This window comes from Hemiscyllium ocellatum, chromosome 23, assembly GCF_020745735.1.
Source record: "Hemiscyllium ocellatum isolate sHemOce1 chromosome 23, sHemOce1.pat.X.cur, whole genome shotgun sequence".
Classification (NCBI taxonomy): domain Eukaryota; kingdom Metazoa; phylum Chordata; class Chondrichthyes; order Orectolobiformes; family Hemiscylliidae; genus Hemiscyllium; species Hemiscyllium ocellatum.
The window spans coordinates 27,264,413-27,284,631 of record NC_083423.1 but is presented as its reverse complement, the minus strand read 5'-3'; the positions used below and the strand labels follow the sequence as shown (position 1 = coordinate 27,284,631).

The following is a 20,219-nucleotide window of genomic DNA, read 5'->3' as shown; positions in this document are numbered from 1 at the left end:
ATACAAAAAAACTATGGCTAAAATAACATTGCCATAGCCACATTTATGACAAAACATTAATGCTGGAAAATCTTATGTCTGCTGCATGTTGGACATTTGGCCTTGGTTTATTTGATCAATTGGCTGAATTTGAATTTGCTTAATTTTGACCATGAAGAAGAAGTGAAACAAATCCAGATTTGTCCTGGCCACTTCATTTCCAAATGTAATAAATACAAATCATAAGGAGCATGCCATTCAGTTCTGAGCCTGCTCGACTCATCAATAAAATTATGGCTGGTCTGAACCTAGCTTCAAATCCAAATTCCCAACTTACACTTGCTTAACAAGAAGTTATGCCTTAAAAATATTTAAAAATCTGTGCTTCGATCACCTTTTCAGGGACAGAGTTCCAAAGATTCATGACTCAAAAAACTTCACCTACTTTGTTTTAAATGGGCAATGCCTCAATCGTAAACAGTGACTTCTAACCCTAGGTTCCCCACAAGCAGAACTATCCTCTTCACAGCAATACAATCAAGACCCTTCATGATTTTATACCTTCCAATCAAGTCATTTCTTACTCTTCTAAGGTGTGGCCTACATGTGACTCCAGACCCACAGCAATGTGGTTGATTCTTAACAGCCCTCTGGGCATTTAGGGGTGGCCAGTAAATGCTGGCCTAGCCAGTGACACCCTCATTCTATGAATCAATAAAAAAAAAGCCAGCAGATACAAGTCTAGCCCATCCAAATTTCCTCAAAGACAAACCATTTATTATAGGTAGTTAACTCAGTAAACCTTCTCTGAACTGATTTCAACTTTTTATGTTCTTCCACAAGTAAAGTGACCAATTAAAATCTGATTGAAGATTTGTAGCTCGGGTATCCGTTGTTGTGGTTCTGCTCGCCGAGCTGGAAGTTTTTGCTGCAAACGTTTCGTTCCCTGGCTAGGGAACATCATCAGTGCTGTTGGAGCCTCGTGTGAAGCGCTGCTTTGATGTTTCTTCCGGTATTTATATTGGTTTGTTCTTGCCGCTTCCGGGTGTCAGTTTCAGCTGCAGTGATTTGTATGTGGGGTCCAGGTCGATGTGTCTGTTGATGGATGTTCTTGCCGTTTCCGGGTGTCAGTTTCAGCTGTAGTGGTTTGTATATGGTGTCCAGGTCAATGTGTCTGTTGATGGAGTTTGGGGATGAATGCCATGCTTCTAGGAATTCTCTGGCTGTTCTCTGTCTGGCTTGTCCTATGATAGTGGTGTTTTCCCAGTCAAATTCATGTTGCTGGTTGTCTGAGTGTATAGCTACTAGAGATAGCTGGTCGTGTCGTTTTGTGGCTAGCTGATGTTCATGGATGCGGATTGTTAGCTGTCTTCCTTTTTGTCCTATATAGTGTTTTGTGCAGTCCTTGCATGGTATTTTGTAAACTACGTTAGTTTGGCTCATGCTGGGTATTGGGTCCTTTGTTCTAGTGAGTTGTTGTCTGAGCGTGGATGTTGGCTTGTGTGCTGCTATGAGTCCTAAGACCAGCTATCTCTAGTAGCCATACACTCAGACAACCAGCAACATGAATTTGACTGGGAAAACACCACTATCATAGGACAAGCCAGACAGAGAACAGCCAGAGAATTCCTAGAAGCATGGCATTCATCCCCAAACTCCATCAACAGACACATTGACCTGGACACCATATACAAACCACTACAGCTGAAACTGACACCCGGAAACGGCAAGAACATCCATCAACAGACACATCGACCTGGACCCCACATACAAATCACTGCAGCTGAAACTGACACCCGGAAGCGGCAAGAACAAACCAATATAAATACCGGAAGAAACATCAAAGCAGCACTTCACACGAGGCTCCAACAGCGCTGATGATGTTCCCTAGCCAGGGAATGAAACGTTTGCAGCAAAAACTTCCAGCTCGGCGAGCAGAACCACAACAAAGTGACCAATATTGTGCACAGTACTGCAAATGCAGTCTCATCAATGCACTTTATAACTGTAGCATAACCTGCCTACTTTCATATTAAATGTTAGGATAAATAACTACATTCACAGAGACACAGAGTCATAAAGATGTACACCATGGAAACAGACACTTTGGTCCAACCCATTCATGCCGACCAGATATCCCAACCCAATCTAGTCCCACCTGTCAGCACCCGGCCCATATCCTTCCAAACCCTTCCTATTCATGTACCCATCCAAATGCCTCTTAAATGTTACAATTGTACCAGCCTCCACCACTTCCTCTGGCAGCTCATTCCATACACGTACCATCCTGTGTGTGAAAAAGTTGCCTGTTCGGTCTCTTTTATATCTTTCCCCTCTCACCCTAAATCTATGCCCTCTAGTTCTGGACTCCCTGACCCCAGGGAAAAGACTTTGCCTATTTACCCTATCCATGCCCCTCAATTTTGTAAACCTCTACAAGGTCACCCCTCAGCCTCTGATGCTCCAGAGAAAATAACTTCAGCCTGTTCAGCCTCTCCCATAGCTCAAATCCTCCAACCCTGGCAACATCCTTGTAAATCTTTTCTGAACCCTTTCAAGTTTCACAACATCTTTCCGATAGGAAGACCAGAATTGCACGCAATATTCCAACAGTGCCCTAACCAATATCCTGTAGAGCCGCAACACGACCTCCCAATGCCTGTACTCAATACTCTTGACCAAAAGGACAGCATACCAAACGCCTTCTTCACTATCCTATCTATCTGCGACTCTACTTTCAAGGAACTATGAAGCTCCATTCCAAGGTCCCTTTGTTCAGCAACACTCCCTAGGACCTTACCATTAAGTGGATAAGTCCTGTTAAGATTCGCTTTCCCAAAATGTAGCACCTTGCATTTATCAGAATTAAACTCCATCTGCCACTTCTGCGCCCATTGGCCATCTAGATCCTGATGTAATCTGAAGTAACCCTCTTTTTGTCCACTACACCTCCAATTTTGGTGTCATCTGCAAACTTACTAACTGTACCTCTTATGCTCGCATCCAAGTCATTTATATAAATGACAAAAAGTAGAGAAGCCAACACCGATCCTTGTGGCACTCCACCGGTCACAGGCCTCCAGTCTGAAAAACACCCCTCCAACACCATCCTCTGTTTTCTATCTTTGAGCCAGTTCTGTATCCATATGACTAGTTCTTCCTGTAATCCTGTAATCTAACCTTGCTAACCAGTCTCCCATGGGAACCCTGTCGAACACCTTACTGAAGTCCATATAGATCACATCTACTGGTCTGCCCTCATCATTCCTTTTTGTTACTTCCTCAAAAAACTCAACCAAGTTTGTGAGACATGATTTCCCACACACAAAGCCATGTTGACTATCCCTGATCAGTTAGGAGAAAGTGAGGACTGCAGATGCTGGAGATTAGAGGTTAAAAATGTGTTGCCGAAAAAGCGCACAGGTCAGGCAGCATCAAAGGGGCAGGAGAATTGATGTTTTGGGCATAAGCCCTTCTTCAGGAATGAGGCGGTGTGCCAAGCAGGCTAAGATAAAAGGTAGGGAGGACGGACTTGGGGGAGGGGCGTTGGGAATACAATAGGTGGAAGGAGGTTAAGGTGAGGGTGATAGGCCGGAGAGGGGGTAGGGGCGGAGAGTTTGGGAAGAAGATTGCAGAACAACAAGGCGGTGCTGAGTCTGAGGGTTGGGACTGAGAAAAGATGGGGATGGGGAAATGAGAAAGCTGGAGAAATCTGCATTCATCCCTTGTGATTGGAGGGTTCCTAGGCGGAAGATGAGGCGCTCTTCCTCAAGGTGTTTTGTTGCCACGGTCTGGCGATGGAGGCGGCCAAGGACCTGCACGTCCTTGGTGGAGTGGGAGGGGGGAGTTAAAGTGTTCAGCCACGGGGTGGTTGGGTTGGTTGGTGCGGGTGCCCCAAAGTTTATCCCTAATCAGTCCTTGCCTTTCCAAATACATGTACATCCTGTCCCTCAGGATTCCCTCCAACAACTTGCCTACCACCGACATCAGGCTCACTGGTCTATAGTTCCACCCTTCAAGGTTTGTGCGAAGATTTGTAGCTCGGGTGCTCGTTGTTGTGGTTCTGTTCGCCGAGCTGGAAGTTTTTGTTGCAAACGTTTCGTCCCCTGGCTAGGCGACATCATCTGTGCTCTGGAGCCTCCTGCGAAGCGCTTCTTTGATGTTTCTTCCGGTATTTATAGTGGTCTGTCCTTGCCGCTTCCGGGTGTCAGTTTCAGCTGTCCGCTGTAGTGGTTGGTATATTGGGTCCGGGTCGATGTGTTTGTTGATGGAGTTTGTGGATGAATGCCATGCCTCTAGGAATTCCCTGGCTATTCTCTGTCTGGCTTGCCCTATGATAGTAGTGTTTTCCCAGTCGAATTCATGTTGCTTGTTGTCTGCGTGTGGGGCTACTAGGGATAGCTGGTCGTGTCATTTCGTGGCTAGTTGATGTTCATGTATGCGGATTGTTAGCTGTCTTCCTGTTGGTCCTATATAGTGTTTTGTGCAGTCCTTGCATGGTATTTTGTAAACTACATTAGTTTTGCTCATGTTGGGTATCGGGTCCTTTGTTCTAGTGAGTTGTTGTCTGAGCGTGGCTGTTGGTTTGTGTGCCGTTATGAGTCCTAAGGGTCGCAGTAGTCTGGCTGTCAGTTCTGAAATGCTCCTGATGTATGGTAGTGTGGATAGTCCTTTTGGTTGTGGCATGTCCTCGTTCCGTGGTCTGTCTCTTAGGCATCTGTTGATAAAGTTGTGCGGGTATCCGTTTTTGGCAAATACCTTGCTAACAATCCGCATACATGAACATCAACTAGCCACGAAACGACACAACCAGCTATCACTAGTAGCCACACATGCAGACAACAAGCAACATGAATTCGACTGGGAAAACACTACTATCATAGGGCAAGCCAGACAGAGAACAGCCAGGGAATTCCTAGAGGCATGGCATTCATCCACAAACTCCATCAACAAACACATCGACCCAGACCCAATATACCAACCACTACAGCGGACAGCTGAAACTGACACCCGGAAGCGGCAAGGACAGACCACTATAAATACCGGAAGAAACATCAAAGAAGCGCTTCGCAGGAGGCTCCAGAGCACTGATGATGTCGCCTAGCCAGGGGACGAAACGTTTGCAACAAAAACTTCCAGCTCGGTGAACAGAACCACAACAGTTCCACCCTTGTCCTTTCCACCCTTCTTGAACAGTGGCACCACGTTTGTCCACCTCCAGTCCTCTGGCACCTCACCTGTGACTATCGATGATACAAGTATCTCAGCAGGAGGCCCAGCAATCACTTCTCTAGCTTCCCACAGGGTTCTAGGGTACACCTGATCAAGTCCTGGGGATTTATCCACTTTTATGAGTTTTAAGACATCTAGCACTTCCTCCTCTGTAATATGGACATTTTGCAAGATGTCACCATCTATTCATTTACTTTTCCTAATTATATGTGGTACCTGTATACTAAACTTTTGTGATTCATACATAAGGACATCCAGACACTTGCCATTTAGATTTTTAAAAAGTCTCTCTACCAAAGTGCGAAATTCCACATTTTCATAAATTTCATTTGGCAAATCACTGTGCAATTATCAATATTGTTTTGGAACCTCATATTCTCTTCACAAATTACATTCCTACTGTGATAAAAGATATGATTTATATAGACTTTAATATATTTATGTTAGAATTTGGATTTGAGCTAGTGGTATTTGTGCTTTCAGCTATACCTATGTCTGAACACGTTTAATGATTAACTTGCAAGCATTTTTGTAGCCATTGTGATTTGATTTTTTAAAAAAAAGTCATCTAACCTTGATCAGTGTATCTGTCTTTTCTTTCTACTATACTAATCTAGCTCCCTTTCTATACAAAGATATTTGCCTCAATTCTTCTTTGTGACAGCAAATTCCACAGCTTTACTACTTTGAAATATTTTTTCCCCCAGAAGTTCAATATTGGATTTCTTAGTATTCTTATAACTTCTAGCTTTGGATTCCAGTTTCTGTGCATCTAACCAGTTATTTTAAATAATCTTAAAAAGTTATAGTCAGGTCAGCGATCAGAGGTTAGCGTTTTCCACACGGGAAAAAGAGCATCCCAACTCGTTCAGTCTTTCCTGATAAAGTCTGTTGTCTGTAAATAAATGCAGGTGGGCAAATTTAGTCATTGTAAATGAATATAAGTTTAACAACGCAGCTTGAAAGGATGCCATTTCGTCCATTAACTCTCTGCTAGCTCTTGAAAGAGCTCACCCATGCGGATATACACTCCCCTCTCTTCTCTTTCCCCACTGCCCTGATTTATTTATTTTACAAGTATTTGCAGAATCTCCTACTGAATGTCACTTTGTAGTTAATTTTCCTAGACTTTCAAGCACCACATCCCATATTACAATAACCATGTAAAACAAACGTTTCTCTGGATGCTTTCCAACTGTCTTATATCTGTGTTCACAGATCACTGATCTTTCTGTCAGTTTCTCAAATCTTACTCTCATCAAAACTCTGCATTTTGGCCCCTGGAATATAATGTGGTTTGTTTGTTTTGGCAGAAAAGAAAAGCAATATACTGTTTCAAGGGACATTTCATAAGTCAGTGGTACAGATGGATCCAAGCGAATAAGTTATAAAGTGTGCAAGCACAAACAATTAGGAAGGCCAACAGAATTTTGTTGAAGATTTTACTAAAGCAGTACAAGGCCTTGGTGAGACCTCATACACAGTACTGAGTATAATTGGTCTTCTTTGGAAAAAAAAGATACACAGGTTAGGAGAATGAAAAATAACCTCATTAAAACATCCAAGATCATGAGGGGACTGAACAAGGTGGATACTCAGAAAGATGGTCCCTTTAAAGTCAGAATTGAGGATTTTTCCCCCTGAAAATTCAGAGTTTAGAATGGTCTTCTCCAGAACGTTGTGGGGGCTGAGTCAAGTGTTACATGGTGAAGACAGGAGAGGGGAGCTGACAACTTACCTATAATCTTTAGCTATAAACTTCAAACAAAGAGGAAACAAAATTTTTAAAATGAGCTGTTCCTCCTCCCCATTCATAAGAGGATGCAAAGACACAGTGCTTTCAGTATGTTTCTTCGTCAGGTACATGATCTTAGGTTTCATTGCCCTAACAACACGGCAAGACTATAATCATGCACTACAGTTATGCCGAAAAAATACTGCTTTTTTAGTTCTACAGCAGCAAAGGTAGCTGATTCACTGTGCTTTTGGCAGAAAAGCATCATTTGCAGCAACACAGCCAAATTAAAGAGCAGTACCGAGAGGTCAACTACTCAATTATAACTAAGCTTATCTTAACCATTTTTGTGTTAAAAGCATACAATAATATGTGCATATTTCTTTAGGGCATTTAACATGGATATTACTTACATTTAAAAACATCACAATTGTCTTTTTAAATTTGCTCATGGAATGACACCAGCATCTAATGCCAATTCCTAATTGCCCTGAAGAAAGTGGAGGTGAGCTAACTTGAATTGCTGCAGATCTTCAGGTATAGGCACACCCAACACACCTAACGCCCTGTTGTTAGGAAGGCAGTTCCAGGATTTTGACCCAGTAATAGTGAGGGAATGGCAACATATTTGTATGTCAAGATGATGCATATCTGCAAGGGGAATGGAGCATGTTCCCACACATTTGCTGCCATTGTCCTTCTAGGTGATAGAGTTCAGGGATTTGGAAGGAACCTTGATGCATTATTGCAGTGCATCACATAAATGGCAAAAATTGCTTGCACTGCACTTCACTTCAATGCTGAAGGCACTGAACGCCGAAGATGGTGGCTCAGGTGCCAGTCAAGCAAGTTGTGTTATCCTGGATGATGTCAACTTCGCTGGAGTGTTCTTGGAGCTGCACTGATCCAGGCAAGTAGATTTTTCAATTGTGGTGGTTCCTTCACCAGCTAGGCAGACTCTATATTACAGCTGTATCATTTGGTACTTGGCCAGCTCAGTCAATAGTGGTGCGTCTGAGCCACATTTGGTGATGAATATTTAAGTACCCCTGCCACAGCACATTCTGTTCCTTGTCACCAGTGATTCTTCTAAGTGTCATTTAACATTACAGTGCACTGATTCATCAGTTGAATGGTGGTGGTGGTGGTGGTGGTTGGGGGGGGGGGGTGGGGTTGGGGAGGAGAAGAAGAGATGGTAGGTAGTAATCAGCAAGTTTCCATGTCCATATTTGACCTAACACTTCATGGGGTTCAAAGTCAATACTGGGGACTCCCAAATGAATCCTTCCCAACTCATTTCCAAGATAGGTCTTGCTGGTGGGAAAGTATGGTAATGAATGTCTGGGGTATTGACATATTATGGAATCATAAATACAGACAAGGACAGATTATTGCTTGATATGTCTGTAGGGTAACTCTTCCAATTTGAAGATGTTAGTAGGAGGAACTAGAAGGGGCGATAGAACTGCTGCCATTTCTAGTGCCAAGGTTGATGTTGATTGGTGGGTCCATAAAGTTTAAAGTTTTTAATTAGATTTCATAGTGGTTTAGCACAATTGAATGCTTGCTATGCTATTCAGAGAGAATTTAAGAGAAAACCATTATGTTGACTAGAGTCACATGTAAGCCAGACCAGATGTTTTAAGTAGAATTCAAAGTTAACCATGTGCTATGGTGGGATTCAAACCCCATCCTCAGAACATTAATCTGGGATTCTGGATCGCTGGTCCAGAGACATTAGCATTCAGCCACCACCTTCCCCAAATTTGGTACATAAACATTTAACCTCAGCTTTAATCATTACTGATACAAAAGTGATATGCTGTCAAAACTAACTGAGTTGAAGCATCTATCATAAGGAACATGATTTTAAAACAGGGAAGGAAAGAGTGGAAAAATAAAGTAGTTTTACAACCAGTCTGCAACATATAATGAAACATCTTAGTAGTTCATGTTCTATTTCAATTACCCAAACCCTCTTTACAATGTTAATTGCAGGATCCTTAACAATTTTTTCTTGACTTCGACATTTCCAGTATTGTATTCAGTTGGCGCAGATTTTCTGAAATTTGCTACCTGACTGGCGCCAAAAAATCATCTGGGAGCACTACATAACACAGTAAACTTCATTGAGATGTAGCGTTCATACTTGCTGTCAACAACACAAGAAAAAAAACGAGATGGCCTGAAAAGTAACTTCATTTCAAAATGTAGCACTACACCTTTCTGGAGTAACTTGACGTCGCCGTTTTCTTTCTTGGCCCGGTGTTTCTTCTCCTTCTCTTTACTGTTGTTGTACTTTTCCTTGGAAGATTTATTCGATTTTGAGTGAAGGTAGAGCGATGAGTAAACAGGGGGAAGGGGACGAGGAGCAGGAGTAGGCAGTGTATATTTCGGACTCACATCAAGTTCAGAACAGTTTTTGATAGTGTTACAACTGCCCTTCTCTCGGTTTCTATCCCTATCTTTCTCATCATCAGCCTTCCCCACCGGTAACAAACTAGTCGGCGACGGCGCGCCACGCACTTCCACTTTGGGTTTACCGTAACCATCGAGCAATGGCTGCATCTTCCTTTTCTTGGTCACTGTCTTACGGTGCTCCGAAGACGAATGCAAAGCCGGATTCACTTTGAGAATCTCGGCATTAGGAGTTAGCGGCAACTCAGTCCGTTCCTCACTATCATTTTTCTCCACCACGACACGTACATAACTCAACTGCGCCATTTTGAACCTTGGGCCAAAGAGAAATCTCTCTGAGCTGACGCTTCGAGGGGTATGAGAACCAAGCGAACCAGAGCATCGCACCCTCTCACTGATTGACGTGTGAAGTAGCCAATCGCAGAACGGATGGCTTCCGTTAACCTTTAAAACGGAAGTAGTAAGCCTGGGAAAAGGGCGAGATTTCCTGTATGAGTAGTTTCGAAGGACCATGAATGCAAAGCCAAGAAAGAGATGTGGAAATGTTTTGAATGTGATAAAAATTCAAAGAACGGAATTGCAATATTTTTAAACATGCGTATAAATTGAAAGGCTATACCACATTAAATTATATAGATTAATTCTCTTTAAGATACATAAGGTATGTAACGCCGAAGGGATTAATTCCGGTGCGCCATCAGGAGGGTGTTCTCGCGGTGTTGCACGCGCGGCTGGAGCTGCTGTCGTCATTAACGGCCCGTGGACCCTACTGGAGTGTGATAGACTCGCCAAACAAGTCCTGTTACTCTATTTGGAGGTGACTGAACCCTTTTGCTTTACTTTATCATCTCAGTTCAGATTTTTTTTTGAATGAACCACAGACGCCTTTAGTTCAGGACCACAATATTAATCGTGGCTCGGCACAAACTGCCCTGGTGCGAGTCCGGCTGCAGCGGTTTGAACACAGCCCAGTTTACCAAGTGGGGAGACGTCACGAGGCCTCGGGTACTTTTAAACGGACGGCCAGACCACCCTTTCTCAACTTTACTATTTCTTAGTTGTTACAGCACAGCTGGTATATCCAAGATGTCTCACTCTTTTTTTTCCCTGTTTCCTAACATAATAAAAAGTAGATCATGTGGACGTTATGTCAATGTTAATTCGTTTTGCAAACGCGGAGAGGGTACCAAATCTGTAATGCTTGAAAGTAACTTTACGGATTTATAAATTTCCGTCTGTGTTATTTAGCAAGTTTAGATAATTATACCTCAGCTAGCTGAGAGGGGAATCCATTCCACTGAGCGTGCTTTTATTTATCACTTTTCCTTTCTTCCTTCGTCCTCCTCACCTCCCAACCCAGAATCAGGTCGGCTCTGGCCCACCAATTTACTCTCTACCTCCTAATGCCAGACTAGCAAAAGCTTTCCAGACTGTTGTTCATGCTTAAGGCACAGGTAGTAGAATAACCTGGTTGTGTCCAAAGTTGTTTAGCTTTATTGACCAGTAAGGAAAGTGAAACACAGCGATCACTTAAAATTAGCATAAACACTTGCAATGGTCGGAGGCTATCTAACTTGTCATGTTTTGCCGATCCTGCAAAAGGAGGCAAAAGTATGTTACAGAAATAGCTGAAGCAAATTGAGACAAAAACAATTCAATTTAAAGAAGAAATCAATTTAACAACTAGCAAAAGCTCTCCCGCTACCAGTGCTGATAATGTACGAAAAGGCATGAAACTACATTGTTTTGATATAGGTTTGATAGATTTGTTGACAGTAACTTCAATTAAATCTAATACATTGCAGTAAGATTGCGGTGAGTAGGGCTTTTGAGTCTAGGGCTCATCTGCTCAATCAACCTTTTTGTTTTTTTTACTCTTCCTTTTAAATTTTACTTACCGCGCGTGGAAGAACTTTGTCACGGCAGCTGCACTGAGGCAGCGAGTCGGCACAGTGCGGACTTGCGGCGGAAATAAGTTTGGGTTCTCGAAGGCTTCTGCATTGATAAAATGGTTGTGGCATCGACTCATAGCTGCAGCAGCGGAGACGCATTTGGGTGCCCGGCCACATCTGCGTCCAGTCCATACTGAGCCAGCCGTGAAGGCGAGTTCGGGCCTAGTACGAAACCTGCTGGCAGCAGCTGTATCGGTGAGATGAGCCTAAACCAGACACATGGCAGCAGAGTCAAGTTTGGGCTGGTGAGGTACTTGGTAGCATTTCTGGCCTCTATACTGGTGAGGATTCCATGGCAAGTGTGAATGAAGGCAAAATGGCACCAAAAAGAGTGGCGAAGGGGACTCATGCCACGACAGTCACAGCAGAGCACTTAACAAGGAGGACTGAAGTTGAATATTTTTCTGCCTTTCTACTCTATAGTTTATTTTTGTGAATTAGTGCCAGAGAATGACAACACTACACAGCACTTTTAACTGTACTTAGTAACAAAACAAGTGACAAATAAATCAACCATGGATTTGCATAAGGCTCTAGTTTTTAAAAATTGCAATTTTAAATATTTCATTCTAACTATAAATATCATCTTGCAGCTTACATATACCTATTTATCCTTACCACCCCCCCCCCCCCCCAATGCTGACCTGTAATCTCAACTTTTCCAATGTACTACTAGCCAATTGTCAACATTGCACTTTATATAAATTGGAGGTCATCCAAAAGTCTAGTTGTGTGTTTACTCATGCCAAGTCCAATTTGCCCATCACCCCAGTGTTTGATTGACAGATGCTCCCAGTACTTCTAACTTAAAGCACATATCTTGGTTTTCAGCTACATCTAAGGGCCTTTTGCTCTCATATCTTCTAACTCAGCAACTTCCTGATATTGAATTGATCTTGTAGATTCCTAATTGTCTACTATTGATGGGCATGTCTCAGCTTAAAGCTCCAGATTTTCCTTCATACACCTATCCATCTCACTTTCACCAAGCTTTTGTCCAACCATTATGATTTGTCAGCCATTGCTTTGCTATGCTCTGAAGTGCCTTGGGCCTTGTTAAAAATGACACTACAACAATTTTCTAATAGCAATAAAATTTTCAAAGCCTGAAAGTATCATCTTTCTCAACCAGATTCGTCTCAATCCTCAACTACAGCATGTTTCCATAGCACTGCTTTCATCAAAGTCATACAGCATGCAAATAGAACCCTTGGTCCAACCAGTCCAAGATGAACCTAATCCCAAATTAAACTCTGTGCGTGTGCCTATTCATGGCCCATGTCCTTCCAACCATTCCAATTCATGTACCTATCCAAATACCTTCTTAAGGTTGTAACTGTGCCCACATCTATCACTTCCTCAGGAAGTTCATTCCATATGAACCATTCTCAAAAACTGCCCTTAGTCTTTTATAAATCTCACCCCTTAAAATATCCCCGAGTCTTGAAATCCCCCATTCTAGGGTAGGGGAAAAAACACCTACCATTAACCCTAACTATATCACCGATGATTTCATAAACCTCAGTCACCTCTCAACCTCCTATGATTCAGTGAAAATAGGTCCCAATCGTTCCAGCCTTTCTTTATGATTCAAGTCTTCTGAACCCTTTGTACCATCACTGATACAGCATCAGTTGTGCAGAAGGCCAATAATTGGCTCATGTACATCCCAATTCTCCACATAAGCAATTCACTGAGTTCCATTCTCCAGCTTTTATCCCATATTCTTTTCAGATAACAGCTTAAGTCACTCTTGAATATTTCAATCTCAGGAACCCAATCCCAGAACTTAATCATGAAAAGGCAGGAGTTTATTTTTCCCTCATTGTTGTTGCTTTTTTTCCCGATGACTTTAAATCTGTACTGACTTGGTTTTGATTGCTTTACAAGTGGGAGCAGATTTTGCCTGTTTTATCCAGACACTACCTTCCCCCCTCCCCACCCCATGATTTTGAATTCCTTGAGCAAATCTTTTCCACCTTCTTTTCAAGAACAGAACATTTCCAATTTATCTTCATAATTGAACTAACTTGTCCCCAGAACATGCTTAAGTATTTTCCAAACGTTATTGACTTTGCTTTCACATCATTCCTAAATAGTGGTGCAATACTCTTGTTGAAGCTGAATCAAATGTTTTTGTACAAGTTCAACATAACCTTCTTACTGTTACAGTTTATATCCTGAACAATAAAGCCTAGAATACTGTCAGTCTTAACTGCTCTCAAGGTATCCTACAGGTGCAGTGAATGATTCCTGCATATATATCCAGATCCTGCTGGTCTTTCATCCAGTCTTTACCAGTTATGGCTTTTATTTTGTATTGTGTCTATGTTCTGGCCAAAATAAATCATTTCATATTGAATGTCCTCTTTCACCTGTTCTGCCGATTCCACCAAACTTAAAAAAAAACAGGTTAAGTTCTACATTCCTTTCTGATAAATGCATTATGTTCCTAAATTTCATACTGCAAACTGAGTTAGTGTCCTATACTCAATGGTTTATGTCAGGGATACTAGTGTTTAAATTATTTTTCCTCTGATTCACATCCATGACGCACTGCAATGATCCATCCTTGGTTCCCTCAGTCACTCTAGACCCAGGAATGAGCTATTCATAGAATCATAGAGATATACAGTATGGAAACAGAACCTTCCGTCCAACTTGTCCACGCCAACCAAATATTCCAAATAAATTTAGACTCATTTGCCAACACTTGGCTCATAGCTGTCTAATCCCTTCCTATTATTACCCATCTAGATGCCTTTTACATGTTGTAATTGTACCAGCCTCCATCACTTCCTCGGGAAGCTTATTCCATACATGCACCACCCTCTGCATAAGAAAGTTGCCCCCCTCAAGTCCCTATTAAATCTTTCCCCCTCGCCCTAAACCTATACCCTCTAGTTTTGGACTTCCCCACCTGGGGAAAAGACCTTGTCTATTTACCCAATCCATTGCCTCTCATGATTTTATAAACCTCTATAAAAGGTCACCCCTCAATCTCTGATGCTCCAGGGAAAATAGCCCCAGTCGAGTCAGAGTTATACAGTATGGAAACAGACACTTTAGTACAACGTGTCTGTGCGGACCAGACTTCCTAAATGGATCTAGTAATATTTGCCAGCATTTGGCCCATATCCCTCCCTATTCTTGTACACATCCAGATGCCTTTTAAGTGTTGTAATTGTACCCATCTCCATCACCTCCTCTGGCACTTTTACCCTTACACGCACCACCTTCTGCGTGAAAGAGTTGTCCTTCGGGACTCTTAAATATTTCTCCTCTCATTTTAAACCAAGCCCTTTAGTTTTGGACTCCTCTACCCTGGGAAAAAGACCTTGGCTATTCACCCTATACCTGCCACTCATGAGGTCTATAAGGTCACCGATTAGCCTCCGACGTTCCAGGGAAAACAGCTTAGCCTATCCAGCCTCCCTCTATAACTCAAAACCCTCCAATCCCAGCAATATAAGTGGACATATAAACTTTGTCAAAGATGACTATTTTCAGTCTTTGCTCTTCATTAATGAGGATGTTGGGGTTAAAAGGAATGGCAATGCTTCAGTGAAAGATTTAATTACTTTAAATAAAATTCCACCTAGATAGGTTAAAGTAGTAAAGTACCATCGCAAGCTCAGTAAATCTCAAAGTTTGTATAGCAGACTTAAAGGTTATCCTTCAGGATGTGCTCACCACCATCTTTTTCAAGTGCAAGTAGAGACAGGCAATAAATGCTGGACAGCCAGTGAGGCCCGCGTCCTGCAAATGAATTAAAGGAACTTTGTGACTTTTCACTTAAGAGATCTCAGTTAAAGCTAAACTATCTATTAATGTGATCCGACTTGCAACATGAACATCACATGCCAACGCTAGCTCCAGATCACCATCAATACTGCAACCCCTCAATCTCCCAACCAGCAATAATGCTACCTTTTCACTGATGACCCATAAATAAAGCTTAAAGATAGTTGTTTTCAATAAAGCTTTCAGAGAACTTAATCATCACTGGATAGCACACTTGCCTCTGAATTAGAAGGACATGGATTCAAGGTCAGATACTTCAATGGGCGGCACGGTGGCACAGTGGTTAGCACTGCTGCCTCACAGCGCCTGTAGACCCGGGTTCAATTCCCGACTTAGGCGACTGACTGTGTGGAGTTTGCACGTTCTCCCCGTGTCTGCGTGGGTTTCCTCCGGGTGCTCCGGTTTCCTCCCACAGTGCAAAGATGTGCGGGTTAGGTGAATTGGCCAAGCTAAATTGCCCGTAGTGTTAGGTAAGGGGTAAATGTAGGGGTATGGGTGGGTTGCGCTTCGGCGGGTCGGTGTGGACTTGTTGGGCCGAAGGGCCTGTTTCCACACTGTAAGTCTAATCTAATCTAATGCACACTCCAGGGACAATCTACAGGACACTAGTATAAGCACTACAGTATAACTACACATTTATCTTATTCCAACTTGTGGGGAAGCTTGTGTACAATTAAGACCAAACCATCAGTTTCAGCTCTATTAATCTTACCATCCCATTTTTAGAAACTTGGCATCATATTATTCTTATGCTCAGACTCCCAGATACAGTGTGTCAGTTAAGATTGCTTTATTTTGTTCCTGAAACAAAAGATTACCACCACCCCATTTTTTTTCGTGTCTGCATTCAAACCTGTCCTTCCTTCACATCTCTCAATCTCTTCTGCCCCCACCCTCAATTTTTTTCCCATTGTATCCTCTCTCCTGCTACTTCTACTTCCTTCCCATAAATTTGAAGAGCTTTGGATTCCTTTTGATTGATAATCCTAAGTCCATACACTCAAGCAGCTTCTATTTTGTCATAAAGTCAGATATACAGCATGGAAACAGACCCTTCAGTCCAACTCATCCATGCCAACCCGATAGCCCCAATCTAATCTAGTCCCATTTGCCATCACTTGGCCCTCTAAATCCTTCCTATTCCTATACCCATCCAGATGCCATTTAAATGTTGTAAATTGTACCTGCCTCCACCATTTTCTCTGGCAGCTCATTCCATACATGCACCACCCTCTGCGTGAACAAATTGTACAAGTCCTGCTAAGATTTTCTTTCCCAAAATGCAGTACCTTAGATTTATCTAAATTAAATTCCATGTGCCGCTCCTCAGCCCACTGGCCCATCTGATCAAGATCCCGTTGTAAGCTGAGGTAACAGTCTTTGCTGTCCATTATACCTCCAATTTTGGTGTCATTTGCAAACATATTAACTATACTTCATGTTCACATCCAAAATCATTTATATAAATTACAAAAAGTAGTGGGCCCAGCAATGATCCTTGTGGCACTCCACTGGTCACAGGCCTCCAGTGTGAAAAACAACCCTCTACCATCTTCTTAATCTTCTACTTTCAAGCCAGGTCTGTATCCAAATGGCTAGTTGTTCTTGTATTCCATGAGATTTAACATTGCTCACCAGTCCCCCATAAGGAACCTTGTCAAATGCCTTACTGAAGTCCATATAGATCATGATTGCCCTCATCAATCCTCTTTGTTACTTCTTCAAAAAAACTCCATCATTCGTGAGACATGATTTCCTATGCATAAAGCCATGTTGACTATCCCTTAACAATCCTTGCCTTTCCAAATACATGTACATCCTGCCCCTCAGGATTCCTTCGAACAACGTGCCCACTACTGATGTCAGGCTCACTGGTCTATAGTTCGCTGGCTTGTCCCTACCACCTTTCTTAAATAGTGGTACCACGTTAGCCAACCTCCAGTCTTCCAGCACGTACCTCTGACTATCGATAATACACTTATCTGAGCAAGAGGCCCAGGAAACACTTCCCTCACTTCCCACAGAGTTCTAGGGTACACCTGATCAGACCCTGGGGATTTATCCACCTTTATGCATTTCAAGACATACAGCACTTCCTCCTCTGTAATATGGACATATTTCAAGACGTCACCATCTATTTCCCTACATTCTATATCTTCCATGTCTTTCTCCACAGTAAACACTGATGCAAAATACTCATTTAATATGTCTGCCATCTCCTGCAGCTCCACACAAAGGCTATCTTGCTGATCTTTGAGGAGCCCTATTCTTCTTTCCCCTCTTTCTCCAATAAACTACATTGACATATCAAGTTTCTCCTTTCCCAGCCCTGAATGCACTTTGAGATACTCTTTTTCTAGCTCTCCTTGTGCCCTGCTTTGAATACATCTCATCCACGGGACTCAACTATTTGATTGCATTTGTATTAAAACGCGAACCACCTAACTTGCCTCAAGCACAGCAAATTGTTCTTCCTTCCTCAGTGCAAGTTATTTTGAATAATTTTTGAAATACGCAATTTTTAGTCTTTTGTCCAGCAAAGTCAAAGAAAGCTATTTAGACCATGAGTTAAGCAAACCAGCAACAGATGATTTTAAAATGGTGAACTGCAACTTGAATTTGGATGAATGGCTATTTTGAAAGGCTGGACTAAAACTTCTGAAGTCTTCTTTGAAAGAAGTACATGGCACTGCAATTTTGAACAATAAATTCTTGTTCAGCAAATTATATTTACCCTTAGAATTAGAATGTTTTGAGAATAAAAGATACATATTTCAATAACCGTAGTGATGTATTTAGATGCAAGCCGAGAAACACAATTCACTCAGCTTTATCTTTCAGTTGTGCATATTTGAAGAATCAACAATTTGATAAGGACTGACTTTAAACTCAAGCTTATTGGCTGTTACTGTTAAGTGTCTAAAGATTAATCTGAAGGCATCTTACACATTTTAAGTGTAATCACAAAATGGCTGTAAAGAATATATTTAAATTAGATAAAAAACAAGTTTATACAAATCCCATTAAGACATGTTTGAAATTGGTTTAAAGGAGACATATTGAACAATTCACTGTTCTATTATCAAGATTAGTTATACAAAGGCCAACATCAATGAAGCTAAAATAATGTCAGCCAAAGGTGGCAAGACCCAATTAACATGAGGAAAGGGAGAATCTTGAATCTACCCCAAGGATTAAAACTCTATCTCAAAGATCACTGTTAGTATTTGACTGAAAATCACTTGTTCCATAGGAGAAGCTTTTGTGAAATTGATTGACTTACCAAAATCAAAGATCTGTTGGACGAGCTAAGTACATTCACAACTTATTAATTAGACTGGTGCGGAAAAAAAAACTTTAATTGTGAATCTTGTGGTGGATTAATAATACTCCAGTTTGTTCTTGTATTCATTTTCTTGACAAGTTGTAAATTATACAAAACCTTACTTGTCCCTTTTCGGGTTGGGAGTTGCTGGCTAGGCCTTCATTTATTGCCTATCCTCAGAATCAACCACATTGCTGTGCTTCTGAAGTCACAGACCTGGTAAAGATGGCAGGTTTCCTAAAGGACACTAGTGAACTCTTTTTTTCTCAAAGTGACAATCTAAAGTGGTTTGATAGTTCTATATTAGGTAAAGCTCTTTATTCCAGATTTTTATTGAATTCACATTTTACCATCAGACATCCTGGCAGTCAAACCCATGTCCCCAGAACGTGGGTTGTAGGTTACTAATTCAGCAACATTACCATTATACCACCACTTCTTTTTATTATCTCCACGTTAGTGAGCTCATTCATGTTCAGTGACAAGTACTGAAAAAATCTATTACTCAATGTAAGTTATTTTGTCCAGTTTAATCCAAAAACACAAAAAGGCAAACTACTTTGCTTTAAGATCTTTACTGACAGATAATATTGTAAAATACAAGATTGTGAGACTGATAGTCCTTTTATTCCCAATGCACAAAAGCACAAACAAAATGCTTACATGATGTTAACAGGATTGCATACTGTTCGAAGGCACTTACTAAATTCAAGGCCAAATGAACAAGAGATCAAAGTGGGATTGGTTATTAACAGCATATAATATAAAAATATCCTTTTGCTTATAATTTACAAATGTATTATTACAATCTCAACCCCTGTTAAACTGCAATTTCCTGCTTATTTCCAGTAGTTAAGAATGCCTGAAAGAATATTTTTCAATAATTTCAGGGCAAATAATTTACAAAAAATGGTACACAAGGTTTAGATCATGCACAGATTTCTTACATCTTCTGTTAAGAATATTTAATATCTGCAACATTGTCAATTATATACCTACCTGCCCTGTACATACATAAAAAGAGACTAATGCACATAGTAATTTCTGAAAGTTAGCAGAGAATAGTTGTCCACAGACTACCTATTTATACTTACTATATTACTATACAATCCTACAAGCAGTGTAACAAATTCCCCCCCCAAAAAAATAAGGCCTGTAATACTTTACTGTTTTTTAAAAAAGTCTTAATACTTTAACTGTGAAATAAGGCGGGTAAAAATGGTCCCAGCAAAGAGATATTTAGCACCGGAATCCACACCCTTGGAAGGTTTATAGCAAGTTACAATAGATGTAAACTGTGTACCATTTTGTAACTGATAAGTCATCTAAATTGTTCTTGCTTTTTTTGTTAGTAAAGAAAGATTGTTTTTAGTGAGTGTGAATAACTTTTCTACTTTTCAGTCCTTTTGTGGCACTTGAAGGGAGATACTCCAGTATTACGGTCTATTTGAATATCTGCTCCATCATGTCCACTCGGGAGGAGGATCTCTTGGCCCTTTTGGTTTTGTGTAACGATTATTGAATCCTGCAAATTAAAAGAATGCAAATTTGCAGTCTGTAAATTCAAGGCTTTAAAAATAGATGTATTTGTTTACAGAGTAAAATACAATTGTGCAACCTACACAGTACCAGTAACATTGTACAACAGCAAAATAGTTTTGTTTGAGTGAGATACATTATCAAATGGATAATTTTCAAAGTTAGGAGTCCAATTGAGGATTCATTACATTTGACACAAGAAAACAGTTTCATTGACATGAAAGTAAGGTCCTAG

At 41.2% G+C, this 20,219-nt stretch overlaps 2 protein-coding genes across 4 annotated transcripts in view; both read right to left on the bottom strand.

Annotated features, from left to right (window-relative positions):
- The window catches only part of LOC132826718 (lysine-specific demethylase RSBN1L-like), a 71,106-nt gene extending 61,358 nt beyond the window's left edge, over positions 1-9,748 (bottom strand). Inside the window, exon 1 of the mRNA XM_060842831.1 lies at positions 9,169-9,748. Within this exon, the coding sequence (XP_060698814.1) occupies positions 9,169-9,670 (502 nt within the window). The 5' untranslated portion in view covers positions 9,671-9,748. The remainder of the gene's footprint in view (positions 1-9,168) is intronic.
- A 9,258-nt stretch (positions 9,749-19,006) lies between these two features.
- The window catches only part of LOC132826716 (tyrosine-protein phosphatase non-receptor type 12-like), a 134,533-nt gene continuing 133,320 nt past the window's right edge, over positions 19,007-20,219 (bottom strand). For 2 of the 3 annotated variants that reach the window (XM_060842830.1, XM_060842829.1), the window contains exon 19: positions 19,008-19,970. In XM_060842830.1, the coding sequence (XP_060698813.1) occupies positions 19,909-19,970 (62 nt within the window). In that variant the 3' untranslated portion in view covers positions 19,008-19,908. Of the gene's footprint in view, positions 19,971-20,219 lie in introns of all 3 variants that reach the window. The other variant, XM_060842828.1, reaches the window with a different exon arrangement.